At 39.2% G+C, this 16,444-nt stretch overlaps 1 protein-coding gene across 1 annotated transcript in view; it reads left to right on the forward strand.

Annotated features, from left to right (window-relative positions):
• Positions 1–16,444, forward strand: part of COL19A1 (collagen type XIX alpha 1 chain) — a 323,690-nt gene that overhangs the window by 237,206 nt on the left and 70,040 nt on the right. The window contains exons 17-18 of the mRNA XM_049653877.1: positions 5,542–5,592; positions 12,634–12,678. Of these exons, the coding sequence (XP_049509834.1) occupies positions 5,542–5,592; positions 12,634–12,678 (96 nt within the window). The remainder of the gene's footprint in view (positions 1–5,541; positions 5,593–12,633; positions 12,679–16,444) is intronic.

Raw genomic sequence — 16,444 nt, forward strand, 5'->3', positions numbered from 1 at the left:
ACCTGAGCCAAAATCAAGTCAAGCACTCAACCGACTGAGCCACCCAGGCACCCCTCTTGTAGAAATAATAATTCTATTGAGTTCGGCAAACCTTTGTGAGGAGGGGAAAGGTACTATGTACCACATCTCGAGTTATAATCAGATTAAAAAAAGGTTAAAACTCCTTGTTTCATTCCAACTGGAAAGAAAGTGTACCAAAGCCCACATAATCAGTGTAAATATGCTTTATATATACTAGGTTATATATGATATTATAGATGGAACTATATAAGAGAAAACCTTAGCTTTTCCAGCGACTACTGTATATTGAAATATGCTTCATTTTACCATTCCTATGAATAACTTTAGGCTTCCTAATTATATTTTTTTTAACCAAAGGAAAAATAATTACTGTTCTCTTCTTTTTCTACCAGCCATTAGAAACTGAAAATATTTCTTGAAAATTAGCCCAAATGACTTTCAATAACAAACCTTCAATCTGTTCTTACTGCAAAGCTATTTTTTAGCATGTTTTGAAGAGAGTTGACTAGTACAGCTTTCTTCACAGAGGTTTTGGTATTTCAAAGGTTGCAGCTGAAATTAATTGGAAACCCACAGGGCCAGAAGGCAGTTTTGTATAACCTGAAAATATGTATTTGTGAATCCTGAAAGGAGTCCTTAATAAGAGATTGAACAGCAATGGTGCATGGAGATAAGTGGCACCCAGATGGCTCAAGGAGGCTTAGTCAGCAGTTAGGAAAAACTAAGGGATGCTTTTAGAGAAAAGGAAAACAGGAAAATGGTTCAGAGAGGAAGATCGTAGAGGAGGTAGAGTAACTGTGGAATCATAGAGATTTTGATTCAGAATACTAGGGTGTGATAAAGCTGAATCAAGAGGTCTTAGCCCTGACTTGCATAGAGATCTTACACCAAAGACCAGGGAAGGGGACTGGGAGAGGGGCGGGGGAGGCGCGCGGGGAGGCAAAAGTAGAGTTCTTTGACCTCTGTGTACTACATGAACTGAAAAGTGAAAGTACAGCCAAGACCAAGTCTGAAGAGTGTGGTTTTTAACACACTACTCTTCCTATCTTTTAAACTTTGGGAATCTGCAGCCAAAACTGAAATCTACAAAGAGGATGATAATACAAATAGCTCATCATTTTCACACCATGCATTTGATGACACTGGTTTCAGACATCATGATGCTTCATGATGCTTTTCTGTTTTCCACCTCTAGCAAGATTGTAGAAAACAAAACAAAACTCAATGGTATAAATGATTGCTGAGAGTATATACTCCCAAATTAACTGCAGCATCAATTCACTTCACACCAGGTATGGTTCTTTGCAGTAGGAAACAACATCAGGATCTCTACCCATACCAGGTTTAGGGACCTCTCAGATAATTACACATGGGCCCAGGTGGGTTCTGAACAAGTGTGTCTCCCTGGAATTCATGAGCATTTTAAAGCTGCTCTGTAATTGTATACTCATCACATTAACCAAGTTGTCCTATGTCTCCCAACCCAATACAGGCAGAGTGAAGCAGAGCTGCCTAAAAGACAGACAGACATCGTAAAGGCATGATTTCTGTATGTCTACTTGTAGGCTACTATCACGAGCAAGATATTGGGACATTTTTTTCTTTCCATAATCCTTCAACTGTTTTTCCTAGTGGAGTTGCTTGTTAGCCAAGGCTTATGTGCCCTCCATAGCTAGCTTCCATTCTCCACTGGGCCTGGGTCATCTAAGCAACTCCTTGATGAGTCCTCACAAATGCAGACCTCAGAGAAAGTGACCTCTCAAGTGGAGCATCTACTAACACCATGTGGTGCCGGGAGACCTGTCACTTACCACAAGTCTTTAACGTCTCCTTCCTCAGAGTTGATTGATAGTCTGTAAGACTGACAGCTCTTACTAAACTTGGAAACAAATGTCTTGTTGGATCTTCGCCAGCCATGCATTGTACCAGAATAGAAAATAGGAAAATAGCACATCTCTTGGGGATGTGGCTCCAGAACAGCCAGTTCCAAGACCCCACGGTCTATGTTGGTCTTCCAACAATAAACAGAGTTGCTCTCCACGTTTATATGCATAGTGTTTCTCTGTAGTCGCTGTCCCCACACTGAGGTGGTTTCTTTTTGCCAGTTTCAGAACAACCCAGTGAGCCATTGCCACGCTGACTGCAGTCAGGTCAGAGGTAGACTGCCTGAGGACTCTATACTGGAGTCTTCTTTCAGTCACCTCACAGTTTCTTTAGCCCTCAGGGAGAATTTGTGTAAAGTATTGCCTTCAGGGTAGACTGTTAACTGTAAATCTCTGTTACGTTAAACCTGGAATCTGTGATACCCAGTGTATCCTCCTGACTAAAAGAACAAGAAAGAAAATGTCACCATAAATGCTCATCAGCAGATAAGGTAGTAGAGCCTAAAACTTTAGACTGACCCCATTTGGAGCACTACTTTGTGGATATGACATTTTATGGCAAGAATAGAACATATAAAATTGTGGAAGTAATTTTTATAGGTTTATTAATGCTGTGTATATCTGAATAATATTGTTCAAGCTTTTCTTTTGGCCAGAGTCTCTGTTCAGTGAGTTGTGCTCTTGATTTTGTTTTAAGAGGGAGGAGCAGTGCAGAGCCCTCCTGCCCTGCCCCTAGTGGTGTGCTCAACAGCAAGATCAGGATCCTGGATAAGGAATATTTTCTGGGTTTATGTAACACAGCTATACACTGTGAGGACATAACCAGTCTGTAAAAGATCAGACCTGATTCTCACCCATTTTTTTCATTTCTTTTTTTTAAATTTTTTTAATGTTTATTTATCTTTGAGAGATAGAAAGAGAGTGAGTGGGAGAGGGACAGAGAGAGAGGGAGACAGAATCCAAAGCAGGCTCCAGGCTCTGAGCTGTCAGCACAGAGCCCAATGAAAGGCTCAGACTTGTGAACCGTGAGATCATGACCTGAGCAGAAGCCAGACGCTCAACCCACTGGGCCACCCAGGTGCCCCTCACCCAATTTTTTCCATCCTGTTATTTTTACTGTTCTCATCCATGCTTCTACCTGTTCTGTGCCATGTAACCCCTACCATGCTGTTCACTCTCCTGTTTATTTTTCCTTCCTTATTTTTGTCTTCCAGAGCCCCCTTTATGAAGTGCCCCACTTCTTATATCCTTTGACCACCCCCTCTCCCAACCTCTGCAAACAAAGATCAGATGCATTTCGAGTATAGCTGTGAGTTGAGAGGAATTGGGGGGAATATTTAGGCATAATATCCCTATCATGGGTTGCAAGAATGTATCAAGATAGTGGGAGATGCAAAGAATAGTTAGAGGGGCCTCCTTCATCTACCTGGTGGGACTACATCTAAAGACAAAGTGCTTCTGTCTTCCCCTCCTGCCCTAATCACAGCGTGGGCTCACAAGAAGTGCTAAATACAAGTTCTGTTGATTTTTTTTTTCAATTTCTGTATGTTAAGTAGAACATAGAAGAGTGATCACCCATGTACTCTGGGGCACAGTTAACATGGTTGAAAAAAATTACTACCAAAATTATTTTAGGCTGAGAGTCTGCTTTCAAGTTAAGATAGGAGAGTAGATGAGAACTGAGTTTGGGTCCAGCTGCCTATGTTAAATAGTAGCCCTGCCACTTAGCAGTGGTGTGACCTTGGGCCAGTTAACAATTTCTAACCCTCCATTTCTGTATCTGTGAATTGGAAATAATGATGGTAGGTACCTCTCAGTGTCACTGTAGGGATTAAATGAGTTAATGCACATAAAATGTCTGGTATAATGCCTGGCCCAGAGTAAATCCTATATCAGTGTTTGCTATTCTTATTTGATTGATTCTTCTGCTCTATTTGAGAGACTGTATTATTCTGCTATATTTGGGATCACTAATTATTAATACATTCAATGAGGATGAATGTGTATGAAGCTAAATTTACCCACCACATAACTGATTGGTGGGTATCTAATTGGCCATATTATCGACACACAATCAACATTCACCAAATGCCTACTATGCATATACCCATATGCTACCTGTTGATGCTGCTACATATGGTATCTAACATTTCTCCTTGCCTCATTATGTAGCTGCAGAAGGATCAATGTGTAAAGAATCTCATCTTCCCTGATTTTCAGAATGAGTGTTTAGTTTGCATCTTCTAGGCTAGAAACTTTCTTACAACTCCCAACCCAATTTTCCCTTCCCTCATTACTTCATCTGACTGACCTAGAATACACAAAGCTGGCTGATAGAAAAAGAACGTGAAAAAAATATAGTGCCATGAGAATTCTTTTCTGACATTAGCTCTGTTTTTATTTCAGCAAGGTAACAGCATCGTTTGTCTTTCCAATCATACTCAGCTCTGTTACTCGTGAGGCCTATTATTTTCTCAAGAGTTATATCAACCTGCTTGCAGACATCCATCATTACATCTTTGTGTCTTCTGTATTTAGTGACACAATACAAAGGTTCCACATTAGGAGAGATCTTCAGACACAAGCTGTTCATAAGGAATACCAGTCATAAATGTTAACTGATGTTAATTTTTTTAATATACTTAAGGTGTTACCTATATCAGTGAGTACAGCTATTAATTGTTCCTTAAGATTTTCTTCAGTTTTCAAAGTTTTTAATTCCCTTTTAAAGAAAATAATTTTTGTATAACAGTGATGTTCGATTTGCTCACCCTTAATTTTTCTTTGTATTATCTTCTGAGGTAAAATGTAAAGAACTTTGCCTCTGAAATATTTTCTCTCCTCTGAGGAGTTTTCGAGGTCTAGATGAAATATGCAGCCTCTTTTCTGACATTGCTGACTCTCTCTTGGCTTGAACCACTTGATTTAAAATAATGCTAAGCTTTGTATTTTCTTATGGCTCTCTCTCCCCAAAATGTAATCCCTGAAAACTCAGAGACTCTTCTCTTTTTCTCTATCTGGAATTTTTAGGGACAGACAGATGTCTTCTTCCCTGTCTACCCAAAGCTCAGCATAGTGCTTGGTGAACATTCCATGTCAGCTGAAAACCACAAGCATTTCAATATCTTAAGTCTGAGGTTTTTGAACAGACATCTTTTTCTGCCCTGAATGTCCGTGTGCAGCCATTTTCACTCAACTAATTGAGACGGATAAAGTAATAGAAAAAATATTTTCCCCTATTTTCTAAGTTAACACATGGGCACACATTTCTATAATATATTGATCAAAGCCCTGTGATAAGTGTCAAAAATAAACTGAAGCTACTACCTCTTCCCTGGAGGAGTTTTATGGGTGTGACATTTTTTAATAAAGAATGTGCTGATGGCTGACCTTCTGGTAAAATGTTACACGTTCCCACTTAGGACCCCTCTTTGGATTCATGCAGGATTTAACCTAGAGATACCTTTAGAAACCTGAAAAGCTAATACCCTTGTAATTCTCTATTAATTAGAATATTTGACTAAACACGCTCTTCCTTTTTTCTGAACTGGAAGATTCCGAGAATTCTTAGATACATTCTTTAAATTCACATTGTTCTGGTGTTTACATATTTATCTTTGATTTATTTCTAATACAGGGACCTCCTGGAATACAAGGAGTACAACAGACTCTTGGATATCATAACAATGTATGTATGGCTTCTTTTTTTTCACATCTTATACACACAGAGATTTTATGTGGTCATGTATTTGGAAAAAGAAAACATTAATTCCTAAGTGTTCAGACTTTGAAACATAATCGCATGTAGTTAATATCTTTCTGCACTGAAAGTATGTTTCAAAAAAAATGTATTTTACTCAGCATCTTTTTACAAAACCAGGATATTATTTTTATAAATTAAAAAAAATTACTTCAAAGTTTGCAAAACGTCATGCAAAAAACTAATGCAAAAACCATGTTTCACCATCTATACTGCCATATGTCCAGTTTCTCTCAGGGTAGAAATAGATTGTTTGCTGCCTTGAAGCTTGAGGAGCACAGTAGGTGATGGATTTCTCATCAAAACCAATCACTGCTATGCTAAAACCTCAAGCAAACTTTACATACCATAGGCCAAGACTAGGAGTCTCCCACCTTTCAGGGAGGAGCCACTTTTAATGGGAGCCACTTCCCCAAGGTTTTTAAATTGCAATCAAGATAGATGGAATATTGACCTGGTGGTACCTGAGTAGCAGAAGGTAAGACAGTTTTACTTTCTGTTTTCCAAGGAAACACAACGGAGAGGAAAAAAGTGGGTGCTGGCAATGACATAGGACCCAGAGACCTAAGTGAAACCATTGATTGACTCCTCATTTAATAATAAGTATTTGAGGTCCGATCACTCAGAGTGAGGCATTCTATTCACTGACTAGGATCCCTTCTAAACCTGATAGCTTATTGTTGATACTTTGTGGTGAATAATTGTGCTCCTATACAAAAACAAATTCAGGGATACCCCCCTTTCTGTCTCTCCTCTGTGTTCTTGCTTTCCCTTTTTATAAATTCCTCTGACTGCTGTCATTCTTCTCTGTTTAGAAATCTCAGAGAGATGCTATGTGCCAGCAAAGGCCCTGAAGATAGCAGGTGCTCAGAAAAATGTTTATTAAATGATGAGCTAATGAGTTTTAAAAATCCCAATTCTTCTTTGATCAGATTGCACGCAACATAAAGACTGTGGAAAGTGTGGAAGGCTTGTTACACTTCCTAAGTGATCCTGTCTTATATTTTCTCATTTACTTAGGTTTCCTAGGGAGTATTCTACTAGGAAGGATGTTTGGGGTATATTTTATGATTCTTTATTAAACATTTTTCTGAATAGATCTATACCGGCTTTTTTAAAACATTAGGGCTTGGAACAAGTGGGAAAAAAAGTGAAGCGTATCTAAAATTAATCAGTTAAAGTACAATGCTTTTGTGTAATGACATCTAGTGTCACAAAACAGGATTTATCATAAATGTTTCAAAATAATGAGAATGAGTTGGCTCTGATGTCACAGTGTCAGCTAGAAAAACTTAAAGAGCACACTCTATTACTATCACCTTTGGTATAAAATTTACCAAGTTGCTACTCAGCTACTTAAATATTTGCTATCCCTTGCAAAACTTTTAAAGCTCATATCTTCACAGGTCTCCCAACACTACTTCTATATATAGTTTATCTTGCCGATGAGTCAGTTTTTCCCCTTAAATGAAGACATATGAAGCATTTATATTTTAGTCTAAAGTTGAGAATGTAAATTTTTAACTTGAAGGTTATATTTCAAAAAAAAAAAGGGGGGGGGGGCTGACCAAAGCAGGCAAGTGGAGAATCTTGCTAGTAGCAAACTTTGTAGTACTTTGAAGTTAGCTATTGTCTGGCCCAAAATAACTCCAGCTATGTCTCCTTATTGCCTTTACAGGACTGAGGTTCACAAGTATTTAGTCCACAAGTGCTCAAAATGTGGCTTTGAAGCTGGAGCCTTCCTGGTTAGAGAGGAGAGACCATAGCTTTTCTTCCCCCAAATGACGCACTATAGCCACTTAGCATCAAAAGACTTTAGACCCATCTGAGATTTAATGGAAGGTAGCTTCCCAAAGACTTTACTCTGTTTCACTCTGAGAGTAGTTAGTTAGGGCTGTTAGATGAGCCCCACCAGAATGGTTGGAGGAGGTAGGGCCCACGTTCTCAGTACCTACACTGACCAGTATTTCTGGATGGTAACCACTTCATCCCCACCCACAGCTTCACAAAGGAAAGGGCCAAGTGTGCCATGAGCAGCGAGATGCGTGTTTTCATTTAGCAGTGACTTCACCCACCTGCCCCATCTGTTTTGGATACTGAGGTGGTTTCATTTTGCATTTCATTGCATGCCTGGTGGTCTGGCTGTAGCTTGGGAGAGAGAGAGAGAGAGAGAGGCACATAAATGAAACTTTCTTAGATATTAAATAATGGACCATGTATTGAGACATATAAAGTAACATTCCAAGGTTAAAATAATCATCCCTTTTAAATTGGCATTGATTTATGTAATGTCTGCACTTGAGCTCTGGACCTCAGCAACTCAGCTCCCAGTTGTGCAGCCTGGATTCTGCTGAAGCAGCCACCTGTGGGAGGACAAGCAGCAGGTGACTCAGACACACCTCCTCCCCATTCTAACTTGAAGAGCCCACAGTCCCAGGAATCCTCAAAGGCAAGGGAATTGTCCTGTGGCCCCTGTACAGGAGTTGGTCTTTTCGCCTATAATTTTCCTTCTGTCTTCTGGAGGGGGAAGCTCAGGTATGAGAGACCTTGTCCCCACAAATCAAAAAGGGAATGGGGAAAAAAGGAAGTAAGGAATAGAGAAACTAAAGAGTAAGGTTGGGAACAATATGTAAATGTGTTTATGTGTATTTTTGCACACCCACTTGAGGCTGCAAAGAATAAAAGGTAGATTTCCCTCTCCATCACAAAAATAATTTACAAACAGCTGCTCCCACTCTGTGAGATTGTTTGCACGAAGCAACAATGCTGAGAATATTCCCCTTAAGGAAAATCTGCTCACAATCCAGCAAACTGCTCTTCATTGTCTCTAACTCTGGGAATTTTAATAAAAATTTGATAGGCTCTGTCAACTGCTAAAGCCATCGGATCCAGAGCTTCTCACAAGAGTCTAGATGGGGAAAAAAGTATCATGTGTGGAGGCCAAGAACGGGCAGATTTTACATCTGATATTGTTTTTAAAGATCCACATTGAAAATGCACAGTTGTGTGATCTTCCATCGTCACACTCGGTGCAATTTGCAGAGAACCAGTCTCAGCTTTTGGAGATTGATGCTGCGCCTCCCAGCAGCCAATCTTCTGGGCCCAGAAGATTCAGAAATGAAATTTAAATCCTAACGTCCTGTGTCTTCCTCCCTATGAACCGTCTCCTGTGGTCCACCCTGTTCATGCCCAGGTACATCCCCTTCTTTCCAGAGAATACCTTCTCCAAGTCACATGCAATAGCTTGAGTCTTCCCAATTGCCTGACGTAGGTTTCAAAACTCTCACTCATCACTTCCCATAAGAGAACAGAGGACAAGTTCCGACATCGCCAAATTCTCTTTTTTTAAGTTTATTTATTTTGAGAGAGAGAGAGAGAGAGGGAGCATGAGCCGAGGAAGGGGAGGGGCACAGAGAGAGAGAGAGAGGGAGAAAGAGAATCCCAGTTTCCTCTCTGTCAACACAGAGCCCAATGCAGAGCTCGTTCCCATGAACTGCGAGATCATGACCTGAGCTGAAATCAAGAGTTAGATTCTTAACCAACTGAGTCATATAGGCAGCCCTGACTACTCAAATTCTTGAAATGGCCAGGCAGATTAGCACCCCCACACCACAACCCTCATCACATCACCACAGAAATTTTTAAATAAACACATTTAAAATGATGCAACCATTACATTTATTCAAAAGGTGTATGAGAACCCATTCAAATGACATGGCTCCAGTGTACAAATGACCTAGTAAAATTAGAACAGTATCTGGGGCAGAATGCTAGATTCCAGAAACACAAGGACTATGTTTCTTATTATTTCTGTAGAGCCAAGTAATTGTCTGGTGAAGTTAGTTTGGAGAAAGTAGAGAGCAAGATCTCACATGTCAATGCTGCTGAAGTTCAAGTTCACATCTGCCTTGCTTATTGTTATCCCAAGATTGGAGGACAGCTCCAGAGGCCACTGAATATCCTTGATTAGATGGATTTCCTGGTCTAGCTATTGAATGAAGCAAACATACGGTGCTCTGATGGGCAGTAAATAGCCCTGTTTTTCCTCTGGGTGTAAAAGCCACCAGAAAAAAAAAATCAAGATTTTAGAACAGTACAACATATGGATAGAATAATATGAGCTGGTGCTATAGATGCAGTTTTTCATCCCAGTCACAGCGTCTCTGATATCCTGTAGGGTGCTGAGAGGTGTGATGGGAGAGGGATCTAAACCAAGATGCTGTACTGTAATATGATCTCACCTAGATGCACTTTGGGTGCTCTTCTGTGCTGCAATTCAAGAGCATGGGGCCTCCCAATCCAAAAACCCATCTCTGGATAACTCATGTCTTACACCAAAGCATGTTCCAGCTTTCCCAAAAATGTCCTACCTTAAACACAGCCAGGGAGAGGTGCTGATGGGTTGTATACACTGATTGGCATCATGTCCAAATGGCTAGTATTATCAGAAAATGCCTCAAATTTGTTTTATGCAGGTTGCATCCAAGTGACCTATCATTTTGGAACTGCTGATTCTTTATGTATGTGTGTACATGTCTTAGGGTTTCATATCTCATTTTCAAGTATGTCCCTGTAATAATTTACAGCTCAGGACTTTGAAAATACAGTTTTTATTTTCAATTTAGACATTTCAGATGAAAGTTAAATAGGAAAAAATGAGAAAATGTCTGTCACAAGACCAACAGTAACAGCAGTTATAAACTACTTATTTTTGATTGAAGTAGTATGAATAGCATGGAAGGCATATTTGAAATGTCAAATTATAGTAACAGTGATCTGAATGAGTGCCTCTGGATATTTTTGTTGTTTAAATGTTCCCCTACTTTTGGTGTGCCTGGGTGACTCAAGTCAGTTAAGCGTCCAACTCTTGATTTCAGCTCAGGTCATGATCTCACACCTTGTGAGTTCAAGCCCTGCATCAGGATCTGCACTGACAGCACGGAGCCTGCTTGGGATTCTCTGTCTCCTTCTCTCTCTGCCCCTCCCCTGCTCGCATTCTCTCTCAAAAATAAATACACATTTTTTAAAAAAAATTCCTCTACTTTTAATTTTTTCTATCAGCACAGATATTTTATTTTATTTTTAAGCTTATTTATTTTGAAAGAGAGGCACAGAGATAGCACAAGCAGGCTCCATGCTAACAGCATGTGGAGCTCTATTCAATGAATGATGAGACCTGAACCAAAACCAAGAGTCAGACGCTTAGCTGACTGAGCCACCTAGGCACCCCAACACATGTATTTTAATAAAAAGATTTTAATGAGAAAACACATAAATTCGAATTATAGGCTTATTTATTCAACAAATATTTGTTGAATGTTTCCTGTATGTTAAGTACTGTGCTAGGAATGGGGCATTCAATTCCAGGTCATCATGGAGCTTATATTCTAGTGTAAAAGATGCAAAATACTTTACACAAACACAAAATTAAAAATATTAGTAAGTATTATGAAAGAAAACTACAATATCCAATGAGAAGATGAGAGGAGAACCTGTCTGGGAGACCCGCAGGAGGCTTCTGTGAATGGCATCTTCTAATACTTGAGACCTGAAGGATGATGAATAGTTGCTAACTGGACAAAGGGTGAGGACAGAGTGATGACTTAAAGGGTGAAATGGGAAGTACCTTGCTCCATTTGAGAAGCTAAAAGAAAGCTGTTCCAGACGGAAATTCTGAGGGAGAGCAGTGGCTACCATGATGCTGTAGAGGAAAATGAGTTCAAGTCAGGTGGGATTTTGATGGCTTTATAAAGGATGAGAAGGAAGGGACTCAGAATATCTCTCTGACTTTATATAGAAAATGTAGGTGTATGGGGAGCAAGACTGGATTATAGAATGCCAGTTAGGGAGCAACTGCAATAGTCCTGGCAAGACATGATGATAGCTTACCTGGAGTGAAGACCGGTAGTGTGAAGAGAAGAGACTTGGGGAACAGAGAAACCAGGCTGGATGACCGATGGGACTTGAGGAATAAGGAGGAGGGCAGTGTTAACAATGATAGCCAGAGTGAAGAAGGAAGACTTCTATGGAAGGGAAATTTTTCAGATTTTCTTTTTTTCCTTGGTTTTCTTTCTTTCCTTGATTTTTTTCAATTGTAAAATGAAATTACTATGCATTTTAACAAGTAACTATAGAGATACATTCGGAAGAAGTCAATTGTTATTACCCCACTTCTGGGCTAATGAATGTTAACAGCGTGATGTAATACTCTCATCTCTCTCTCCCATATATGTGTGTATTATTATATTTTTTAATTTCCGTTTGAAACTCTTGAATATGAATTTTTTTCTAGAATTTACAAGTGTATACAGCAAGTAGAAAATTTGATACATGGGTCAAAACTCAGGAGATGTGTGCTGGGTTTATAAAACTGTCCATCTTTGTATAGATGATACCGAAGCCATGGGAGCAAAGAAGTATGCCCAGGAGAAAATGTTGAGTCACAAGAGAAAAGAGTCTGGACATAAGTCCTGAGGAAATCTAACCTTTACCCGTTAGGTGAGGAGAAAGAGGACAGGTCAGAAAAATAGGAAGATACTAGGAAAGTGAGGTATTATACAAGTCAAGAGAGTGGCAAGTGCAACCAGGAGGTTAATTAATGGAAAGTCCATTACAGTGAGAAATAAAGATATCATTAACAATGTTACAAAGTCATGTCAGTGGAGTTGTTGGTGACCAAGTAATGTTGCCAGGCATTAATTTGGAGTAACGACAGTTTGCCCTTGGAGGTGTGGTATTTCTCCCGAATCATCTCCTGTGGGGGGAAGTCACAGAAGATAGATAGTATCTCCAAAATTGGAGTTTTTCAAGAATATTTCACAGAAGGTGAGAGAGGCAAAAATGATTGAGATGGTATTCATAAAAAGCTGTTACGGCACTATTATCTTACTATATTTTTAATGCAGGGGCTGAGTGTATTAAACATAAATGGACTGTTTTTGTATTTATATTTGTCTTATGTTTACCTAGGGAAACCTTGGTGAATATGGAGCTGGTGGCCCAAAAGGAGAGAAGGTAATCAGATTTGCCAAAGTGAACAAAGCAACCGGGGTTTTACATCTACCTATGCATTCATATGTCCGGGGCAGTCCTGCTGCCACACGGAGTTCTGTCCCTGGGGAGCCCGGCCTGCAGGGGGTGCAAGCCTCTCCTCCTCCTGACCAGACAGCCGGATTAGGCACTGAGGATTTGTTCCTCAGTGAAGATTGCTGAATAGCAGTTGGCTACAAGGAAGAGGAAGGGGAAATAGCTGGAACAAGGGGAATGAAATTGGAACACAAGCTTTGATTCATAAAGCGATGTTTCATGAATCTGTGCAGGTGGCAAAAAAAAAAAAAAAATTGAAGACCCCCTTTAGCAAAATGCCTCAGGCTCAGGCTCCCTATTTTTGTGTCATCTTAAGTACCCATACATAAACCATCATGGGGGTATTTTTTGGTGGAGTTTTGTAATGTATAATCATTATTATTTCAAAACAGTTTTAAAATTAAAATGCTAATAAATTTCTATTGCATTTCTCCTCATCATCAGTCACTGGTTTAATTATGTGAGCTGTGAAGACGACAGATTCACTTGCCCATTCAGAAAGATGTTTCACTCTGATTTGATTCTGAAATTGTGATGACCTTGAATTCAGTGTGAATGTACCATTGTCAGGAAAAAAAACAATGCACATTAAACCTACAGACAGAGATGAGTAGGTCTGAAAATACTCCGAGGGAATGTGTCCTGTGAGTGCTACTTTCATTCATTCACCCAGTAAAAATTCTCTTGATTGAGAGCAGGGTATTTCGACATGAATTCAAGAAAATATGACTTCTGCGCCTTATAAATCAGTGCAACCAATCTATTCAAAAGACCATATATCTATCACCAGAAAATATTGCTAAAAGATGGTCTCAACAGAAACTAGAAACTTCTTTTAAATTGACCATTGAAAATGAAATTTTCTGCAAAAAAAATAAGTAAAACCTTGACATTCTTAAAAAGATATCCAGAAAGTATTGATTATACAGCAATAATAAGGCATTTATGTGTCTAGGATTGTACGGGTAGTACATTAGCATTATTTTCTGTAATCAAATAGCTTACAGAATTCCTACACCACCGTGACAAACACATTACATTTTAAGCAATTACTACTGTGCACATGTGGGCTAATGGGGGAAAGAAAGAAAGCCACAAAGCTTGTCACATAGGACAGCTGAGCAAAGAAGAGTGCTGTGGCACTTTTAAAGTATTTAAATGATGATTCATTTATTGAAACAAAACAGCTGGCTTCTGTTTTGCTATGTTCATTAGGAAACATATGTTACTTAGGAATTCTTAAGACCTCAATGATGAGAAATTTGATTCTGTAAAACAGGTGTATTTCAAACTCTAAGGACCTTTTCTATTGCTCAAAATCTTTTCTAGTTGCTTCAGAATCTTAAGTGGAATTAGAAAAAGCCAGTGGTATAACTGTTCCCTCCTCCCACCCAGAGGAATAACCTAGAAGAGTCTACAGGGAGCTTGATGCAGTACCTGATATAAATGTACATATGAAATGATTTGTAAGAATTCTAATTAACAGGAGAAAGACTCTGACAATAAATAATGCATAAAATAAACTGAAAGACAAGCATAGCACTTGCTGGAAGAGTAAGGTCACCTCTACCTCTACCTAAGGTACTAAATGGTTAGTATCTGTTATGAATCAATACATTCATTTTTTAAATTATAATGCTGTTCATAGGTCACCATAATGAGAATTTAAACCTCCTTCAAGCTGCCCTCACAGATCTTTGCTTTCACCTATGGTGGACCTTGGTAGTTCTCAACCCTGGCTGCACATTGAGATCACATGGGGAGCTCTTAGAAAATACTACTGCTCAGGCTTCACGCCCAGAGACTCTGATTTGCTGTGGAGCCCATACCTGTGGTTGACTTGGTGTCGAGTCTATATATTTGAACCAATGTAAATAAGTCTGAGGGAATATGTGTAAAAGTGCTTCAGATGATTGTAACAGGCAGTCAGGAGTGAGAACCACTGAGTGGTGGAAAGAACATGGGCTCTGAGGTCAAAATTCATTGTGCCATTAACTAACTACTTGGGAAAATCACTTCATTTCTCTGAGCATCAGTTTCCTCATCCATTAAATGGGCATAATTGTGTCTACACAAAGAGTTAATGGCCGCATTGAAATCAAATGAGATGAGATGAGCTTACCCCAAAACACAATACCTGACACATATTAAGCTTCCACTAAAGATTTGTTCCTTTCCATTCATCCACTCCAGACTTTCTTCTCACGAAGTGTTATTTCTCTGTCTTTGGTATTCATAGCTGTTGCCATCCTTAACACCTGGTCTTGTTCATCTTTGCACCTCCCACCATAATTTTGACAGAGAAAAGACCCAATTTATATCATTGAACAAAAGATTTAGTCAGAAGTACAACTTCAACACATAAGTGATTTGTTATTGCTGTAGAATACATCACTTCTCAACGCAAAATAGAATCACGAAAGCAGCCTACCCAAAACCCAAGCAGCAGAATCTACACACAGATCACCCCAGGCTTAGCAGCCACATCCTGTATCAAGAACACTAAAATACAGGGAGAAACACCAACGGACACTAGTGGCTATTAGTAACCGGAAGTAGAGACCATGGCAGCCATGTGACCAGGCGACCAGTGTTAAAATGATGATACCTGCTCTGCAGCTTTCCTGAGACTTGCAGAATGTGGTGAAGGAATAACATGTTTACAGATTGGTTGAGGAGAACTACTCCTTTATATAGACAGTGGAATAAGGTAGCAGCACATCTAAGGACTACTATGAAATTAGGAGGTATCTTTTGGGGCCAACTGACAGGTGGAAAAAACTAAGCCTCAATAGCACCAGGCCTTTTAAATAGCTTTGAAAGTGTCAAATTAGAGGACAGCTTTTCCTGAAGCTCAGTAAATTCATCTGCCTTTCAACTGCTAGCCACAGTGATAAATCACTGAACATTCATTTTAAATATGAAAACCAACTCCTCATGTGTCTAAGATTCAGATATGAAATTCTTTTGTTTACAGAATTTTATATGAGGGAATAGGTCCCTAAGATTTCCTCTAAGTCCAGCCTGACCAAGTACCACTCAGAGAGATGGACCCATGCCTCTACTGGGTCCTTCCTCTACATTTCAATGGAGACTTATTTACATGGGTTCAAATATATAGCAGCTCTGAATATAATTACTCTTCTTCCTTATATAATCCCCTCTACTTCCCCTTTGGTAGCAGGTAGATGTGACTTTAATAGTAATTTCTAGACCCCTTCCCTGATTTCCACTTTTATATTTTGCAGATTAGTCTAACTACTAGGCATGTTTTTCCTTCGCCCCTATGCACTGGGGATTTTAACACCTACCAGATGAGTAACAGGATGGTCACTCTGTACACCCTAATGCTCAGACAAAACCAGTTGTTTATTTTCTCTTTACAACCAACAGCAATTGGTTTTTTAAATGTATCTACCAATTTCTCCCTCTTCTTATTTTGGATAGAATTTATTATATCTAGAAAAAAGAATAGTTTCTGCTACAGTGTGGTTAGTATAAGACTGGTGATGGTACATTAAATGTTTAGGTTCAAGAAGGAAAAATACATTAATAAAATCAAGATTAATTTTAAAAAATATATTCCACAAATCTAGAAGAACCTTTTGAAAAATGTGATCTTCTCTATCAATTGCACATGACAAACTCCATCTTCCTCTAGTGTAAAGTCATAAGATATTGATTTAGATAGAAA

This window comes from Panthera uncia (genome assembly GCF_023721935.1).
Source record: "Panthera uncia isolate 11264 chromosome B2 unlocalized genomic scaffold, Puncia_PCG_1.0 HiC_scaffold_24, whole genome shotgun sequence".
Lineage (NCBI taxonomy): Eukaryota > Metazoa > Chordata > Mammalia > Carnivora > Felidae > Panthera > Panthera uncia.